Source organism: Aythya ferina (genome assembly GCF_964211825.1).
Source record: "Aythya ferina genome assembly, chromosome: 5".
Lineage (NCBI taxonomy): Eukaryota > Metazoa > Chordata > Aves > Anseriformes > Anatidae > Aythya > Aythya ferina.
In genome coordinates, this window is record NC_140301.1 from 47584973 (window position 1) to 47603089 (window position 18117).

Sequence of the window (18117 nt, forward strand, 5' to 3'; positions counted from 1 at the left end):
AAAAATCCCATGGAATGGTGACACTGTGGAAAATATTTCTCTAAAGCCCCACAGGAAAGATAGGATGCAGCGAGGCCATACCGCGGATGCTGCGCGGCTTACAGGAGCCCTGTGCTCCTGTCACCTCCCGGCGCTGGCTCGCTATAAGTCAGCAGCTCATTTTGTAACAGGGGAGGGGAAAAAAAAATACAAAAATAAAACTAAATAAATATACAAACGCCACAATCCTTCTGCCCCAGGCGGCAGACAAAGCCGGGTGCAGGATGCCGATTCCCCTAAAAGTTGCGGGCCGCCTGCCGTTGCTATGCAGGATTCCCTGTCACCACGGCAACGGCGCGGCTGCGCCCCAGCGGGCTGTCCCCGCGCCAGGCAGCGCAGGCCCTGTGCCGCCATAACACCGTGCTGCCATGCTGCCGTGCCGCTGCACCTGCCAGGCTACGTGGTGCCATGGCGACGCCCGTTGCCATGGAGGCCGCCAGGCCAATCCGGCACCCGGGGCTGGCGGCCGCTGCTCCCACGCCAGCATCCCCAGGCACAGCGCTAAGCGCAGGATCCATTCCGGAAAAATCCACCCCCCGCCCCAAAAAGCGCCGGAGTCCATAGGGTGTTGAGAGCCGCCACTGCCATGGCTCGGTCACAGTGATGCTGCCGGCTGGGTGGTTTTGTAGGGTTGGCTGCAGGCAGCCAGCGTTTCCAACACAGCCTTTGGGGAAAGCGAAGCGAGCAAGCTCCACGTCAGCAGCGAGCAGAGAGCAGCTGTGTCTAAACCCAGTGCCTGCATCTCCGCTTGGCGGTCACAGGTTTCCCTCTTCTTTCGCTAAGGTTAGGCGTAAGCACCAGCCCACGTGAAAACACACGCAGAGCACATGGACAGCTTCCACCCCACGCTGATGCTGGCAAAGCAAGGAAGGCAGGGGCTGCTGCTCACCCACCCGGGGGCTGCGTGGGCACAACACAGCATGCCCCAGGAAAACAAACCCATGCCCTCTGAGCACGGGTACCCTGCTGTCCCCTAGTGATAACGGGGCGAGCCCTCCGTTCGCCATTTCTGCTCCAGGTATGGTGTGAATGGAGCACATGGCTCAGGCGGAGCAGGGCCGCCACCAAGGCTCGGCGCCCCAATGTCCCAGCCCCGCGCACGGCTGGCTGCAAGCTGCCCAGCCTCACCACACTTCACGGCTCAACCAAGGTTCATATGCAACACTGGATGAAAACATTTAGAGTTGTAAAATGCGTCTAGTGCTTACCTTTGATATGCCTGAGGAGATGTGGGAGGTGTATTGAACACATGCGAATATGGGTGATAGGGTGTCTTTTTCAAAGCCTGAATAAGATTTTGTCTATATTCTGGGTCTATACACCACAAGGACCCCTTTCCAATACTCTGCAAAGAAAAAAGAATTAAAAAAAAAATCAAATATTTGATCTAATGGCATAGCCTTATTTATTTAGCAGTATTTGTCAGGAAAAGCAGTGGGTTTGGGTTTTTTGTCTGACAGAAGTGAACACAGCTTGCTTGCCAGAGATTATTACTCCATTAATAACGTACTGTGACTATATGATTTAAATCACACTTCTGGGGAAAAAAAAGTAAGAATGCATGTTCAGTTGCTCTTCTCCCCCCCCACCCCTTGATACTAGTTAATACAATTTAATATCTGGCAATGTCCCCACCACCCCACACTGGAAAAATAAGAAGCTTCAGTTACTGTTCAATGGAAACTCTGAAGAAAGCTAGGTTCTTTTTGAAAGTGCTTTTCTTTTCCTTTTGCTGTTACACTAACAAGAAACAGGGCTAAAAAGGAGGGGTTTAAACACCCTAGCAACTGTTTTAAAAATAAAAGGATTTAGTCCCTCAACCACATGACATCAGTGCCATTATACTACAAGAGAAAATTAATCATCTTTTCTCCCCTAAGGGGAAAAAAGAAAAACAACAACACGAACCAAAAAACCACAGTAAAATCAGAGTTAAAACCATTTCAGGGTGTTGTGAAATTGTGATCGGTTAAAATAACAGTTACCCTTTGTGGACACACAGAGCAGCTCAAGCAGTCGATCTGTAATGGGAAAACTACACTGAAATTCAGCATTATTCTTTGGTGATGAGCAGCATGATTTCGGTTCTTGTCTCAGGACGCAGACACCTGGAACTGTTCTGCATGAGCAAGCAGCAGCACAGCCCTTCCTCGGCCCCACTAAGAAAGCACACGGAGCGACCCAAGAGCAGCCTCAGTTTGCACCAGTCCTCATTATTGACTGAGTTGCACTGGCAGGCTTTCAAGGCATTAGGACAAGCATTTTGGTAAGTGCTGAGGCTTTCTGGAAGCAGTGGGGAGGCGGTGCTACCACCTCTGGCCGCCCCTTCTCCGAACTCCCATCCTCAGCAGCGGAGCAGGGCTCTCAGGGTCATGCAGCAAACCCGCACGGGCAGAGTCAGGCTGAGGGGGAGACTGCTTCCTAACGCCACACAGAAGACCAAAGCCAGCCACTTTGTTCCTTTCGGAAACTTCTCTGTGGAGCCCCACCAGCTCAGCTCCTAAGTGCTCCTCTGCCTTACGGCAGCTTTAGGATGTGTGTGCAAGACACTAAGTGCTTGCAGAGCTCCTTCTCTAATCTGCGCTGAAGCCTCCCCCAAGACAACAGAAAAATAGGAAAAAGGCTTCCCTAACGTCACTGGATTGCAGTGTGGGAGCACCCAGCAAGCTGGCAGCACCGCCTGAGATGTGGTGGAAAAAAAAGGAGAGGAGCTGGCAGGACCCGCAGCAGCCAGGACCGCTTCTCTTCAGACACAAACCCATCTCCTGCACAGCGCTCCTGTGGGACCACGCTGTCCCTCCCAGCCTACACAGCCACTTGCGAACCAGAAGGCTGCCGAGCAGCCTCGGGGGAGACAGCCGCCAGCTCCTGGGCTGAGGCTGGGCCCCTGCAGGGCCACAAGGCCCAAGGGGCTCGAGGGAGGCAACCAGGCCCCTGGCTCTCCTCCAGGCATGGTGCGAGAGCAGCTGACCCGACGCCCGCTGCTGGTGTCACCAGGGGAAGCCGTGTGCCATACATCTCAAACCAGGGATTTTAGCTTTCAAATCCGGGACAATAAGCCAGAGCCTTCACATGATAGGCTTGGTAAGTGACTTTTTAGGCAAAGGACAGAGTCAAAAATAGAATCCAAACCTCTCAAATTCCACTTCCACACTCCATCCAAGAGCCAGAGCAAGAATACCACAAATTTCCTTTTAAGCGAGCAACATGCAAAGCTAGGAACATTCTTTGGGAGAAAACCTTTGCTGGATTCCTTACTCTTGACAACATGGGACAAGGTTTAAAAATGCTGCACTTAAACACTATGCATCTTACTTGTTCTTCCTGGAACACAACATACTGCTTCCAAACTTCAGGGTTTTTTCCTTTACATGCAATACAGAGTTTTCATCTAACCTAGAAGAGATCAGCCCCTAAAACCCTTTAGAGCTAGTACAAGTTGAGGGGTTTACAAGAGGAAGTCACTACTGAAGACTAACTTCAAAACCTTGCATAGTTGTTAAGCTACATTTGTTTCACTTGCTCTTGTGAATGCCAGAAATAATCTCACTGGAAAACAGAAACTCTCACACAAAAGGTACTGAAAAGAGTTACACTCCTTGTTAAAATAAAGGCTGGGAAGGCAGATTTGCTGTATTTTCACTGCAAGTAAGCTGACTTATAATTTAGCAGCAATAACGAACACACTGTAAGGCAAAGCTCTCCAACCACGCAAAGTTCCTTTTTTTTTTTTTTTTTTTTTTTTTTAAAGCTATTTACCTTTGTTTTCCCACAATCACACAACAGAGCAGAAGAAAAGAAAACTGAAGTGTCATCCTCTCAGAATCCTTCCTGACAGCCAGAGGTGTGACGAGCTTTGTTAACTGTTTAGATGTGTCATTAGTCTTCCCATATACAGAGCAATCACAGGAAAGGAAATCTTTGGAACTCAGACCAATCGGTTAGTGATTAATTTCCATCTTATGACACTTGGCGTGCTGCTTCACTACCTCCTCCAAGCCAAAAGTCAATAGTGTCTCCAATCAAAAACCAGCAAGAAAGGAAAAAAAAAAATCCTTGGATTACATTTGTCTCCCAGGCAACAAGTGACTGAGGAGTGGATAACAGCCCCTGATAATCTCGGCACTGGAGAGCTTTCAGACTTCCCGACAATGCCTCCTCCTCCTCCCTGGCCTGAGCACTGATCTCCCTTGGTCCTGCCGTTCAGTCCGTGCTACTTCTGTATTGGTGTTTGATGTTATTAAAAAAAAAGACAGAGTATTACAACGAGTCCCCTTCACCTTCTCCAAGGGCAGATTATAACCCTAGGCAAGCTATTTCAAAGGTACTAACAGGGGGAAGAAACCAACATGTAAAAGTTACCCCATAAAAATTTACAACTGAGTACTTTTTCTTTAAAAAGTTTCCTGATTATGCTTTCTGCTATCATTAAGATATTGTTAAGCCTTTTTTCTGTCATCTAATACACACACAGGCTGTATCTGGACATTGTGTGCTACATTCCAACCTTTCAATTCGTTCATTCTTTCTGATATCTCAAGTACACAAAGCTGATTTCCCCCAGCAATTAACGCTGGTGCACTACCATGAAAAAGGTTTAAGATATTCACTGTCCAATTTCTTTTCCCCCAATTCCCATTTCCAGAATGGACTGCACACAGAAGTTTTAAAATCCTATTTACACAACCTAGTAGGATCCAAACAAAAAAAAAAAAAATGTTTGGCCATCTTTTAGTAGAGTGGAAAAAAGATGCCTGAAATATAAAAAGAAACAAAAAATGATGCTTACAATTGTTATAGTTAGGAATAATAGCATTATCCACATTAAAACTCCTCATTATAAAGGTTCTGCTTCCATATACCTCACCACTGACTGTCTGGCCCTACACGTTACTTACCGTCTGCCCAAAGCTCAATAAAAAAATTGTGTGTTGAGCTCCTTCCAAGACCGACGGCTGGGAAAAATACATACCCTGTCTATATAAAAATTCTGGCAAATGCTTATTTGAGGAATTTCGTTCCCTGGTTATTTTAGCACTGACTTGAAATTTGTTAGGAACGCAGCTTGTTTCCAGGGTGGTTCTTCTCACCACCACACAAACAGTCTGTCCAAAATACAGCTTTGGGAAGAGAGTAGACGCGGGAGCCACAAAACACACGGGCTCAGAGAGACTTGGGCAAATTGCTGCTGCAACTTCCACAGCTCCAGCCACACGGCTGCTCAGAGCCAGCACAGGACTGCACTGAAAGCAGGGAGCAGCAACTCTAGGTCACCCATTTTGTGGAGCAACACCCTGTGAGGGGCCCCTATGCCCGGGTACCCCAGGGGCAGACCGGCCTCACTGCACTGTCTTCCCTCACCTCCTGCGTGTGCCCGGCGCTTCTTCCACAAGCCTATGAAAGCAGAAATCAGGCTGGGAATGGGAAACCAGGCATGACAGTGAGTAGGCATATGGGGGAGAAAGGGGATGAGCTGGGCAGTTGACTCCTTCGAGCTGAGGAGCCTGCTGCTTCAAACAAATAAATAAAGCTAAGCCAACAACTCCCTGCTGAGTAGACCTGCCAAAACAGAAAGGGATGAATGCCCAGAGTTAGACTCTCCTAAACTAAAATTATCAACAACATGAATTAGGAATGTGGCTGTTACCCAAACTGAAGCAGCGTGCACATACACCATCCTTGAGAATTATTCCGCACTGATTACTGGGGCATTTCAGGAACTATTAAAAGCAAAGAAAACAGAAAATTCCTGTTACTCGAAAAAGGAAATGTCCAACTAGCAACTGCAGTCCCAAGTTCTCACATCTTGAAATCACAGCACTGTGACACATCACTCCCCGACCAGGTCAGCTTAAGTCGGTGCAGTCATTAACACAGGACCTGTGAATAGCACTAATAACTCTTTCTAGCGATGAGGAGGAACCTTTTGGTGTCAGCATTCCCCATTACCCATGTAATGGTTTGTTCTCAGCAGGGATGAAACCTACTATTGTTACAGCAAATGACCTCTCTGCAAGTAATCGTAGAGAGATTATTGGCTATCAAAGGTTCTCATTCTACAGAAATATTTAGCCCATTCTCATCATGCCCAGTTACCTTGCAACAGCCAACTGGAAGCAAATCTTCACACAGACTTGCCAACACGTTCACCCACAGGAATACTGTACAGCTTTTCTATAGGTGTCCAAGTGTGCCATGCCAACTCAGAGGTGTTTCTACACAATCAAGCTTTAGTCAACCCGTTTTCATAAAGCTTCAATTAAAGTTTCAGTTAAAGAACTGGAAGATAGAAATGACACACAATGCCACCACAGAATTTAATGCAACCACTTGAGTAGCCACAGCCATGACCAGAATCTGAAAAAGTAACTGTTTTTTTTCAGACCAGAAACAGATCTCTGTGCCCAAGGCGTGAGAGGGAACTGTGTTCCTCAGCTTTTACACCTAACATCTCAGCCTGCTCCTCACAGAGGCCACATCCCAGGAGCCACCGCTGACCACGCATAGGGGTATGAGGAGCCTGGCCGCGCAGGTCTGTGGAGAGCACCTCCTGAGCGGTGGTCAGGCTGCGAGGGCCTGTACGAGCTCCCCGAATCACAGGATGATGAATCTGAGGACTCCAGGGCCCCTGGAAAGAGCACGCAGGTGTACTCATCACCCAAAATGCACAGATATTCTGGAAACCTCACCTAAATCAGCTTTCTGCTGAGATCCTGGGGAGAACAAACTAACACCAGGAAAAACAAATGCGCCCTTCTTCTCACCTTATGAAAAAAATGTATTTCATAAGGAAAGTGAGGGATTTTTGTGAGGAGATGTAATGACAGGAGGAAGGAAAGTAAAGTACTTTGGGAATGGTTCCTCGTGACACCTTTAGCTCCGAAAGGCGCAAAGAGAAACGAAATCATTATTCTAAAAGGCACCTCAGCAGAGAATGACTTGTTTAAATAACTTTTTTTGCACTAAGCAGAGACGCCTGCCAAGTGAGTTAAAAACCATCCTGTAGTACAATGTAATCACAGATCCTTCACGAAATGCGCCACTGCTCTTGAAGCTTTGCAAACGTAGCTGCAGACACAATGGGAAATAAGCAGCTTGCGCTACAAAATTCAGCCCAACTGGGGAACTGAAGCCTACAGCGACCATTGGCGTACCTCAGGCTTCTCAGCACTCCCAGAAAACTTTTGCAGCCTCCAATGCTACCCACAGCCCAGCTCTGTGCTACCCACCTGGACAGAGTGCTGCCGAGCAGCATCTTGTCTTGCCTCTGCCAGCTGCCTGTCCCTCACCTCGCCCCACCCTCTGCACCACAGGCAGCCCTGCTGGCGTGGGACCTGCTCGGGATTGTAGTTCTTTCATTTACATGAGGTAGAAGCAGCAAACTAATGCCAAGATTGGGGAAAAAAATACTACATTAAAAAAATTCTAAACCGCTGACCTGGAAAACACTCAGGAAGATTTAGCTTTAAGATGCCGAAGTTGGTCCGCTGGCCTTTTTAAAACTCTGTTGGTTATTCTTTACTCATCAGTGTTTAAAGTTATTAGGACAGACTTGATATTGCTTGCTCTGGTCAACTGTCACCTACCATAGTTTTCTAGTTTGAAATAGTTCTTGTGAGTGACCACAAATAATAGTAAACCTTTATGCTCTTTATCAGCTCTGTACCCTGCAGATGAGGTTGGTGAGTTCTCCAGTTACTTCACTGATAAACAAATGAAGTAATTCGCAGACAGAGCATTAGAATCATCTGAGGTCAGCTAGTTTAAGAAAAAAAAAGGGAAGAATAAATAAAGAAAGAAACACAACTGCTAAGGAATTCTTAAAGAAAGAAAAACAAAGCCACTGCCAATGATTGCTATTATTATAAAACACATTCCTTAGATCTACTGTAATCTCACATAAAAATTACAAATAACTATTCATGCAGTCCAAGGGTAAATTTTCATCATTCTTTTCAAGCATTTCTAGCACAGACTAGTGAAACTCTATATGGCCAGCTTTAGAAAACTGCACTACAGACCTTAACAGCAATTTTAATGACAGTAACAACTGCATGGTAAGCATTTAATTTTTCATAAAACCTCACACAAAATCCCCCAAACCTACAAACTCAGAGGAGTTAGAAACTTCCTTTGCCCTGCAGAGGAACATTTGGCATTGTTGTAAGACAGTTTGACACAACACAGAGAAAACTGAAGCCATATTTGCATGCAACATGACAAAACCCTCACACCCATTTCTCCTGCATGTTTTCAACTCTTTTCCACTAAGCACACCACCACAGCTTGGATCAAACACAAAGCTGAAAAAGAGCTTTGACTAGTTATACGACCATAAATACGTGCTCATTTAATGTGTGAAACTAAATATTTGATGGGAAGGTTTGCTGAAGCTCAGTGTTCAACTCTGAGGAAGCCAGTTACATGGAGAAATCACTGGCTGTTCTCAAGAAAACAAAAGGTTGGGGCTTTTCAGATCTTATTTTGCTCCGAGTAAAAACATCCATTAGTTCAAATTGCTGCAGTCCAGGTCTCTGCTTGCATGCTCATCTCATGGTATTTTAGCTTATGTGCTCAGTGAACTACCAGAGACACCAGCGTGGCAACCAGTTGTTAAATCCCTGGCCTGCCTTTAGGGAAGCAGCCTGCTTCTACCCCAGGTAGAAAAACATCTCCATCTCTGGAGTCCCGTTCACAACATGGGCGATCTCTCTCAGATGGGAGAGGTGCGTGGGTACAGCTCCACAAGCCAGCAGCTTCACTTCGATGAGAAGCATGACTATAGTGAGAAAGGGCCACCTAGCCTTGAAATAAAATAAAACAACGCCCCTCCAGCTAGACAACACCACGGGCACAGCAGAGCCAGTGCTCCTGAAGGCCCTCCACGGCTCCTCTAGCCTGCTGGCACCCGTGTCCCCACTGGTACAGCCACACTGTCACCAAGCACAGCCGCAGCAAATCTGCTACACCACATCACCTTCCCGCTGCTCTCCCAACAACGTGACTGGTGTTGTGTGGTGCCACCCATCTCTGGGAGTCATACTCCACCTCATCATCTCCTCGCTGGGTTTATACGCAAACCACGCTATAAAGCTACCACACAGCCACGTGGAAATCTTGCAAGCCAAGGAAGAAGCGCCGTCGTTAGCCGCCCCTGAACAACACCTGCCTTGTACGCGGTCTGTGCTGCCCCAAGGCAGCGCCTAGCAAGCCCAGGCCCTCCCAAAGCCTCCCCCGGCCCGGCAAAGCACGGGCACTGGAGAAGAAAGCCCGTGACACCACTAGGGAGGAACAAAGCCTGAGATCAAACAGGCGCGGGGAGACCGGGCTGGGAAGTCGGGAGAGCCCAGCAGACAGGCCTGTCAGCATGAAGGGCCGTCACACAGCACACTTGAGGGGCATTAGGTAGCAGGTAGCATTAATAATGCTGTTTCAGCCTCTAGGATTTCCGTGTATACACAGAAAGTGTAATTAGTCCTACTCTGTTGAAAGGAAAATTGAAGAGACAGAAACAAAAGAATAAAAAAGAAGTTCAGTGTTCAAGGTCACCTATAAAGTCAATGGCAGAAGAGAAGAAAAAAAAACCCACCCCGAGACTGCAGAGCAGTAGCTGTTTTAGTGGGACATGATGCTTTCATGTCAGAGGGGCACTGGTTTAAACACCCACCGGCCATCCGATACTCCTCATGGCTTGCACAGCTGGAGACAACGCAATTTGGCTTTTCTTACAAATAGATAGTTACACAGTACATGAAAACCTAGGACAATTTTAAAGCACAACCCTTCACCCGACAGATACTCAAAAAATTATCCAATGCTTATATCTGTGCGAAAGGTTTGGGGGTCATTTCATGTCTGCCAGCGCATTCATGATGAAATAAGCTGGGGAGAGGATTTCCAGGGGAAGGGGTTAACAGCCAGCAGAGATGGGTGGGAGGGAGTAGGTTGAACTAAATCCATTAGCAGTGACAAATAAAAATAGAAATAAGGAAGACCTGACAAAAGCTAATGGATTGGCACCATTTTCCCATATAACTGTTTGTTTAATGTAGGGTTTTTCCTTGCTTAGTACTTAATACTGCTTCATGCGATGAATTGAGGGGAAAAACCAGGCACTTTGACAAACGGTTTGAGAGGCTGCCTCGATGTGGTGTTCTGAAGTGTCCTCGTGCTCTGTGAAGGACCGCAGCTGTGCTCCTCCCTGCGCCCCGCTCAGCAGCCACGGCTCATCCCCAGCACCTGCAGCGGGCACACGCTGACCCCGGGCCCTCCTCCGCTGACAGAGCCTGTGCTGTTATGGTGCAGGCACCAACACGCACGTTGCTTCTTCTGCTCACACATACCCTGATCTTTCCTTTGTCCCACTGCTACACCAAGTTCAAAGACACTGATTTTTTGCCACCATTTATCTTTCTCTCTCCTCTTTCTCATGTCTAGAAGATGAACCCCAGAAAGCAAACCAAAGCACTCCCCTGGCACTGCAAACGTCCTCCACAATAGGGCCGCTTCTCAGCTGCCCCTGAAGCCTTCACCTCGCTTCCCCAGCTCAAGAGCATCAGCAGTGCCCACACCGTGCCACCTGCTGAAGATGGGGGATTTCACTGCGACTTAGGAGCTTGGCGACAGCCCTTACAAACCCTCGTTCCTCCCAGCCACCAGCCACGAGGCTCTGGAGAAGCACCTCATCCATGAGCCAGCGAGGGTGGGAGCAGGACAGGGTTGCCGCAGCGGTGGGCATCACCAGCTGGAGGGGTCTGTTCACAGAAACCGGGTGCTGTGCCCTCAGCAGGACCACTCGACCTCAAGGAGCAGCCAGGCCGCTGCTGGGAACCTTCTGCGTCCATCCAGGAGGTGGAAAGCCACCATGCCCTGCAGGCACACTCCCTGCCAGCAAGGATGGCTCCCTCCTGGGACCCGGGGCTGCTCCACGCCTCCTCACGGTGCCTGGGCAGCGGCACTCTCACCATCTATCCCCAGCTCACCAGCACTAGGCTTGTAAAAACACCAAGAGGAGACAAGAGAGGCTTAGTCTTCAAAGTTTTGTCGACAGTGAGATTAATGAGAACTGCGAGAAGACAGTTATCATTTAGGTTTTCAGTTGCCTTGGGTTTTCAGGTGCCTGTATTTTTATGAGCAAGGCTACACGGGTTGCAAACGGAACAACGCTAAAAGCACGCTAAAAGCGGCAGATGCGGCAACACTTGGCATAAGGGACTTTGCAGCATGAGCCACTCAATCAAGCGTGTTTTAGAGTGGATAATTAATACTGCATTTCAGCATCCCTGAGCACCTCCACCAGGAAAACAGATTTGAAAAGTGTGCAGATAGTTTATTAAACATGGCAAAGTGATTACATTAGACAAATAAGACAGACTCGCCGGTGTGTGTGGATTTAAAGCAAAAGATGAATATTTAAATCCAGATTTTTTCCAAGGAAGGTGGCAAGTCCTTGATCAAAACCTACAGCTTGGCAAGAGCAGGGCTCGCAGGCTTATTCATGGTATTTCCCAGGCAGACTAGTTCTGCATTAGCACAACATTCATCAGAGTCTGAACAATTAAGGATCCTGACTCAATATATGTTCCTCCTCCATTTAGAGTCCACTTCATTTTATTCCAAATCCCACAGCGGTTTTGCTATGTCACACAAAAAGTGAAGGAAAAGCAGGTTTCCTCTAATTCACAAAAGAGAATCGAAAAGACATGCGATGCAGGCAGCAGCAGCGAGCCAGCCTGTGAGCTGTGTGAAACAAAACCCAACAGAAATAGAAACGTCACTTTTCAGGGCGCTCTTTTGGCTAAGCTGGTAGAAAACAGGATGTGAGCATCAGTTGCTGTGTGCAGAAGAGAGGTTATTCAGAATAGCAAGTTCACGCACAGCCTGGGTCTTTTACCCTGTAAGGGAAGAGTGGGAGGAAGGGGGAAAAAAGCTTTCAACCCACGCACCACAGCCCTGCCTACTTGGGTTTTCCCCGGTCTTTTTTTAACATAACTAACTCACAAGCAGGCGTTTTAAAGTGCGATGCTCACACACAGCCACCCATGAAACAGGACCGTGTGGGAAGCCCACTCTTGCTTTGAGCGTGCCAAGAGGAGGAGGAGAAAAGACACCTTCCTTGGGAAGAGGATCCGCGGGCAGACACAGGAGTGCCCGCAGCACCAGCAGAGCGACTGCTGCAGCCGCCAACAGGACAGGCACCGTGTGCAGGAAGGAAGGGCTGGAGCAGCAGAACAAGAAGAAAAGTAGAGTCTGAGGCAGGGGAGGGAAAACAGAGAAACCAATGGAGCCTGGAAACCTCTGGAAATTAGAAAAGCAGCATCAACTGCTAGACAGGGCTAGCCCACTGCCTTCCCCCCTCCCACCCCGTGGTGTTTACTAGCGAGCTGTTATTCATTCTAATCATAGTATACAAAAAGGCTGCTGATCAATATTGCACAAGGGTGATTAGTGCTCAGTGATTAAACATCAGTGTATGAATTTATCTGACTCAACATGCCTGAAGTGGAAGGAAACACAGAGAAACAACTTCTGAGCGGACTTCAGTAATGAAAATTGACAATTCATCCACCATCAGATGTTAGTGCTCTGAGGAGTTCAGAAGTAGCAAGGCGGAGAAGATTTATGATATTCTCAGAAGGACAGAAAATTGTTTTCCTCCAAATTATTCAAGATCAAATGTGCCTTTGAACAAACCTACACTCTGAAGGAAAAGAAAATCTCATTTAAGGATGCCAAAGTGAGGCTATTTTGATGACACAGGTGTCACGCAAACCGGCCTGCTGTGACCTGAGTCACCGCTCCAGGTCCCCTGTGATCTTTTTCTCTATCGGTTTCACACAGGAAGCCTTCACGTTTGAGGCACCAAAAATAGCAGACGTTTCACAAACGAAAATCTTGGTTCAAAAAAGCTTGCAACTTTTTTTTTTCTTTTCTAAAATGCAAATACACTCTCAGCACAGCGCGACGATGAATTGAAGCCCTTCACCTGGCCACACTGTCCTCGGCCAGATGTATGCGAACGGCTCCACTGCTGGATCGTGCAAGTTAGAGACAACCAAGAGAAAAAAAAACAAAGATATCATTAGGAAATGAATACCTAAATGTGAGATGCAACTGAAAATAACACACAAACTCCCTTGCAGAGAAAGATGTGCAGCTAGAGAATGAGGTCCAGACTGCTGAAGGGCCTATGCAAAGGCTGAGCAAAAAGGAAGGGGCACCTAAAAATTAACTGCGTTGATCCGAAGGACAACTAAAAACTTCTGAGAGCACCCATCTCACATTTCAGATCTGTGTAGCACCCCAAGCCCTGCTGAAAAAGCAATAGCTGGCCCTCCAGCACGGTGGCGGTGTGAAAATCTACCCACAGCTCCCGCAACTGCTGTACAGCAGAGCATTTCGCCAATTGCGGTGTTTTCTCTGCAAAAGGGTCCCCAGGGAAATGCCAAACATACCACCAACAAAATTTTGAAAGAAACTTGACATATTACAGCTTTATCATAACCTCCAGAATGTGGCTTTAATACTGCTCCTTCATGGCCTTTTTACCATACTGGGGTTTTAGGTGTTTTTATTAGCAAAGTCGTGATATGGTGCAAAATCATGAAAACAAACTGAAACAAACCAAAATGTTTCCAGCTGTCTTCATATCTGTAAAGAGCCTGGAAAGGGATCTAAGAGGTTCTAAAATAAGACATCCCCCCATTACTTGAAATAACATCATGATTTTTAAGCCAATGTCATAAATGTCAGGGCCTAAATCTCTGCCTAAATAATCTCCCCCAAACCCATCACAGGCATCCAGACCTTTACACACCCGCACCTGGCCACCAGCACTACTTCGTCTAACTGAAAAGCTACCCAACACTCATTTGGGTAATTACAGAAATCCCTTCCTTTACAGAAAGAAGTGTCTGTATACAGGGTGAGAAGGAATCCCACCCCATTAACAGAGCTCAAGTTACACACGGCTGGAATTGAAACGCCTCTTGAACAAGCTGCAGCACCATCCTATTGTTTAAACTGATGCCAAACAACAGGAATTCACTGTCAAAACAGGAAAAAACAGAGCTGCCTGATGGAGCAGACTCTTTCCCTTTTTAACACATGCCTGAATTAGAGATTCAGAGTGCGAATCCAAAATCAAGACGGTGACCCCTGCTTTACAAATTGTGGGGGAAGTAAGTTGAGGTTGACGTGACGCATGAATGGGTAAATCAACCACAACTGAGACGTGGTCGCCTGTCCCCTCAGCTCAAGCCCAGCCAAACAGATTTTTGGCATACTCAACACTGAAGGGTGAGAGGGACTTGAGTGGTGGTGAAGGAGCAGATGTTAATTAGCAAAAGTGGGTAGATCATAAGCGTGTTTACTTTGAAACTAAAATAATGCAAATATTTTAGCTGGGGGAAGGGGACCACATTTTCCTATTTTTTTCCCCAAGTCAGCAGAAAAACAGGATGAGAAAGCAAAAATCTTTCCTTCGATTTCAATACTGCCAATTAAAATCAAAGCTTTCTAAATGAAAATTTTATATTTCATCTCAAACAAGAGGAGTGACAGAAAAGCTTGTCTCTTCGTGGAAATGGTCATAATTACATTTCTGTTTTTCCAAATTCAAAATTACTCAGCTCTGAAAGCCAACAGCAAATGACACATCAAAGCGGGCTTGTTAAGCCAAGAACAAGGAACTTTATCCCTCCAAACAAAAGCCGCACTGCCTAAAAAGGCACCCAAGTCTTACAGGTGTTTTAGCAAGACCTGACAGAACAATTAACAGAACTGGAGGCTTTTTCTAAATTTTAAGGGCCAGTTTGTTTGGGGAAAAAAAAAAAAAAGTGGAAAAAAAACCCACTAACAAATGAGAGAGACAGTTCAGGTTACTATCGTGATTTCGAGTGATCTGTTCAGTCTGACTGGTAACCATTAGTGGCAACAGAACACTTCTATCCTAAGGAAATTTTGCCCAGCCATGCCACTACGAGCAGCATATTGGTTCCCGATGCAGAGATACAAGGAGGTGGAAAGCTTTGTGTGACAACCCAAATCCATACTGCTTTTTGCTCCCATTTTACCTTAAAAGCGTTTTGATGACCTGAAAACCAAAGTGGCTATGTAGTGTTTATATACATACACACACACGCACACAAAGGGATAGAGAGATACAAAAATAAATTAATTTAAGCAGAAGAGGAAGTACAGCCTGAACAATAAAATCCCATTTGTCTCAATAGCTGGGAGCTAGCACTGTACTGAGTCTTCAGTGCAATTTGTCTCTTTATGACAGCTTCTTTCCTCTTTCTCTGCCATGCAGCCAAACGTCTAAAAAGCACTAGAACTTGATATATAATTGAAAAACAAAAAACACAAACACCTACCCTTTTACAACAGCAAGGTTTGCATATTTAGCACTGAGGGAAAACATTTATCTTTAGAGATGGGGGTAAGAGAGAGACAAGCCGAATTAATTAGTGCAACAAGGTAATCAGGTAACAATAAATATATTATATCAGTTGCTGAAACAGGAAAAACATTTTGGACAAGTGTGTTTGACTACTTCAAAGAAACTCAATGCTGGAATTGCCAGCATTTGTCTGGTGCCCAACCAGCTCAGCCCCATGGCAATGCCCTAACTTCCCTCCTTCTCTACAAAATGCCCCAAACCTGCAGCTCCCGGTACCCGCCCAGGCTGTGCGGGAAAGCAATGAATCATTTACAGTCCTCCTCTGCTAAGTACCTCAAGAAGGGTGGAACCACCTCAGGCTCCTATCACCATCTTCCCTTAAGCTTATACGTGACTATAGTCTAGTAATAATCTAGAGGGATATAGTCTAGTAATAATCTAGTCAAAGATGTTCATCCCCTTCCTCCTAACCTAAAAGCATTTCAAAAACTCTTTTTTTCCCCAATTTAAACAGAACCACATAACCTTCTGATAGGTGTGTTCCCACTCTCCACCCTTCAAATAAAAGGGTGAGGAAAAGAGTAGGAAATATGGAAATGAAAGCTTGAGATAAGGTGTGTCAGTACTAACCCCAGTTCTGCATTAACCCCTCATCCCCTGAGTGTTACCCTGTAGGCATTTTCTTCCCACTATAAAATCAGAGATCCATTTACAATAGCTGCCTCATCCCAGTGAGTACCCTCCCACAGTAGGCAGCCTTGGGATCTCATAAATACAGCTCTGGAGCAGAGCCTAATTTTCTGCTGATAGTTTGAATGAGTGTGAATTCTACTGGTAGCATCGACTCGATGCTCTTATGCAAAGTCCCACAAACAAGTTCCTGCCCTGGGCACTGCTACAGACAGTGCTCCCCACTACTCAGACTTCCCTGTCCAGGTGCCCGTTCACTCCTCCGCTTACCAACAGGCATCTGTCTCTCTGCAAGTTACACTGGTGTTTCAGCACCCTGGCAGTACTCAGCTAGTGGCAAATTGCTACCGTTCACTGCTGCAACAGAACACAGCAATTCAGCGTGCTGGAGGTAGTGTTTTGGTACCTTAAGTCACTGGTGGAGGACAGCAGTTTGGGCTCTTTTCTACTGTAGGAAGGAAAAACCCGCTCGCATTTAAGATCCTCGGAATGAGTCCTCTCACAAATTCCTACAGCAGTTCCCAGGGCAAAGTTTCCATAACACCCAGCATGGAGTTTGAAGAACATAACTAACAAATTAAAATGTACTATCTCCAAAATGACTTATGGATAACTGAGTAAGAGCCACAGACATCATTTATGGTTACAACTGCTACTTTCCACAGCCCCCCATCCCCATTCTGCTGTACCCAAGAGTAAATCCAAAGCAGCTCCTCTGAAGTCACGAGTCCAGTCTAGTGTGAGAGCAGAAGGAAAACAAGTAATATTCCAGGGTAAAAGGGGCCAATGAGTGACCTACCAAAAATTCAGGAGGAAAAAACCCTAATGCTAAAGTAGTCACCCCGCTTCTTCCTCCCTGCCCGTCTGCACCTTACGTGACCTCGGTCACTGCTGAGCCTGAGACCACTTGAGCCACAGGAAATTTAGGGCTTGGGGAAGCAAGCTGAGCTGCCCATCAGTACATATAGATCCTGCCCATGTCCAGACTTACAAAATGTTTATTCTCCAGCAAAGACGGCCACATTTCTATTGCCATTGCAATGATCTCTACTAGATGTCCCGATACTGCAGCGAGGAGCACGGACACTGGTTTTGCTCCAAGGGAAAACGTCTCGGGAGCCTCTTGCTCCCAGCAGCACAGCCAAGGAAGGTGCTCCTTGGCCTCAGCCCCGAGGCCAGGCAGCCTCTGCTGGACTCAGAGTGTCCCAGCAGCAGGTTGCAGACCCCTCTCCAGCACCAAGAGCGCTGCTAGGGCAGCACAGCCTCTCTCTCCATGATTTAAGATGCACACTATTCCCTCCGTGCCCAAATTCCTCCAGTGCAGAGAAAATATACAAAGCTAAATCAGAAAAACTAAGGCATAAACTGTTACAAACATTGAAGCAGGCACAGGATCTATTTAACCTTCAAAGATTCCATAATGCAAGCTTCAAGGACAGGGACTCCTAAGTGCGCCTGGACAGACTGCCTGTTTGTTGTTTTTTTATTTTTGCTGCTTGTCAATTAAGCACTGACAGGTGATCGATTCTGGCACCCCCTCTCCTACCTGTAATAATTTCCAGTCCCTGAAACTGAGCAGGTATCCAGCCCATGTTTGGTGAGCTCTGAGGCACGAGAGGAAGCAGGAACAGCTGGGCAAGGGGCTGAAACTTACTGGGAATTAAATCGAGTGGCAGGTGTTAGCAAGGCAAAATTAACCATTGTTTTTTACTTGAGAACTAAAAGTGAAGGGCTGAGTCACGGCAAACCAGTTGCCACTGACGAAGAAAAGCAAAGTCTCATGGTTCTTAGCAAATTTCTTCTTTATAACAAACTGGCTTAAACTCCACATACCAACAAACAAGATCTATACATGCTTCATTAAAGCAAACTTTCTTCACTACCTTCTTTACACAGAAAACAGGAGACTTTCACTGGTTCAAAATACCATATGATGAATCAAATAAGAGAAAATACTTGTAGAGGGAAGTCTTCCTGAGCTTAAA

The 18117-nt window shown here is 46.5% G+C and overlaps 1 protein-coding gene across 7 annotated transcripts in view; it reads right to left on the minus strand.

Moving 5' to 3' along the window:
* Positions 1 to 18117, minus strand: part of FOXN3 (forkhead box N3) — a 131056-nt gene that overhangs the window by 103230 nt on the left and 9709 nt on the right. For all 7 annotated transcript variants that reach the window (XM_084522738.1, XM_084522736.1, XM_084522741.1 and 4 more), the window contains exon 3: positions 1248 to 1384. In XM_084522738.1, coding sequence (XP_084378864.1) covers positions 1248 to 1384 — 137 coding nt within the window. The remainder of the gene's footprint in view (positions 1 to 1247; positions 1385 to 18117) is intronic.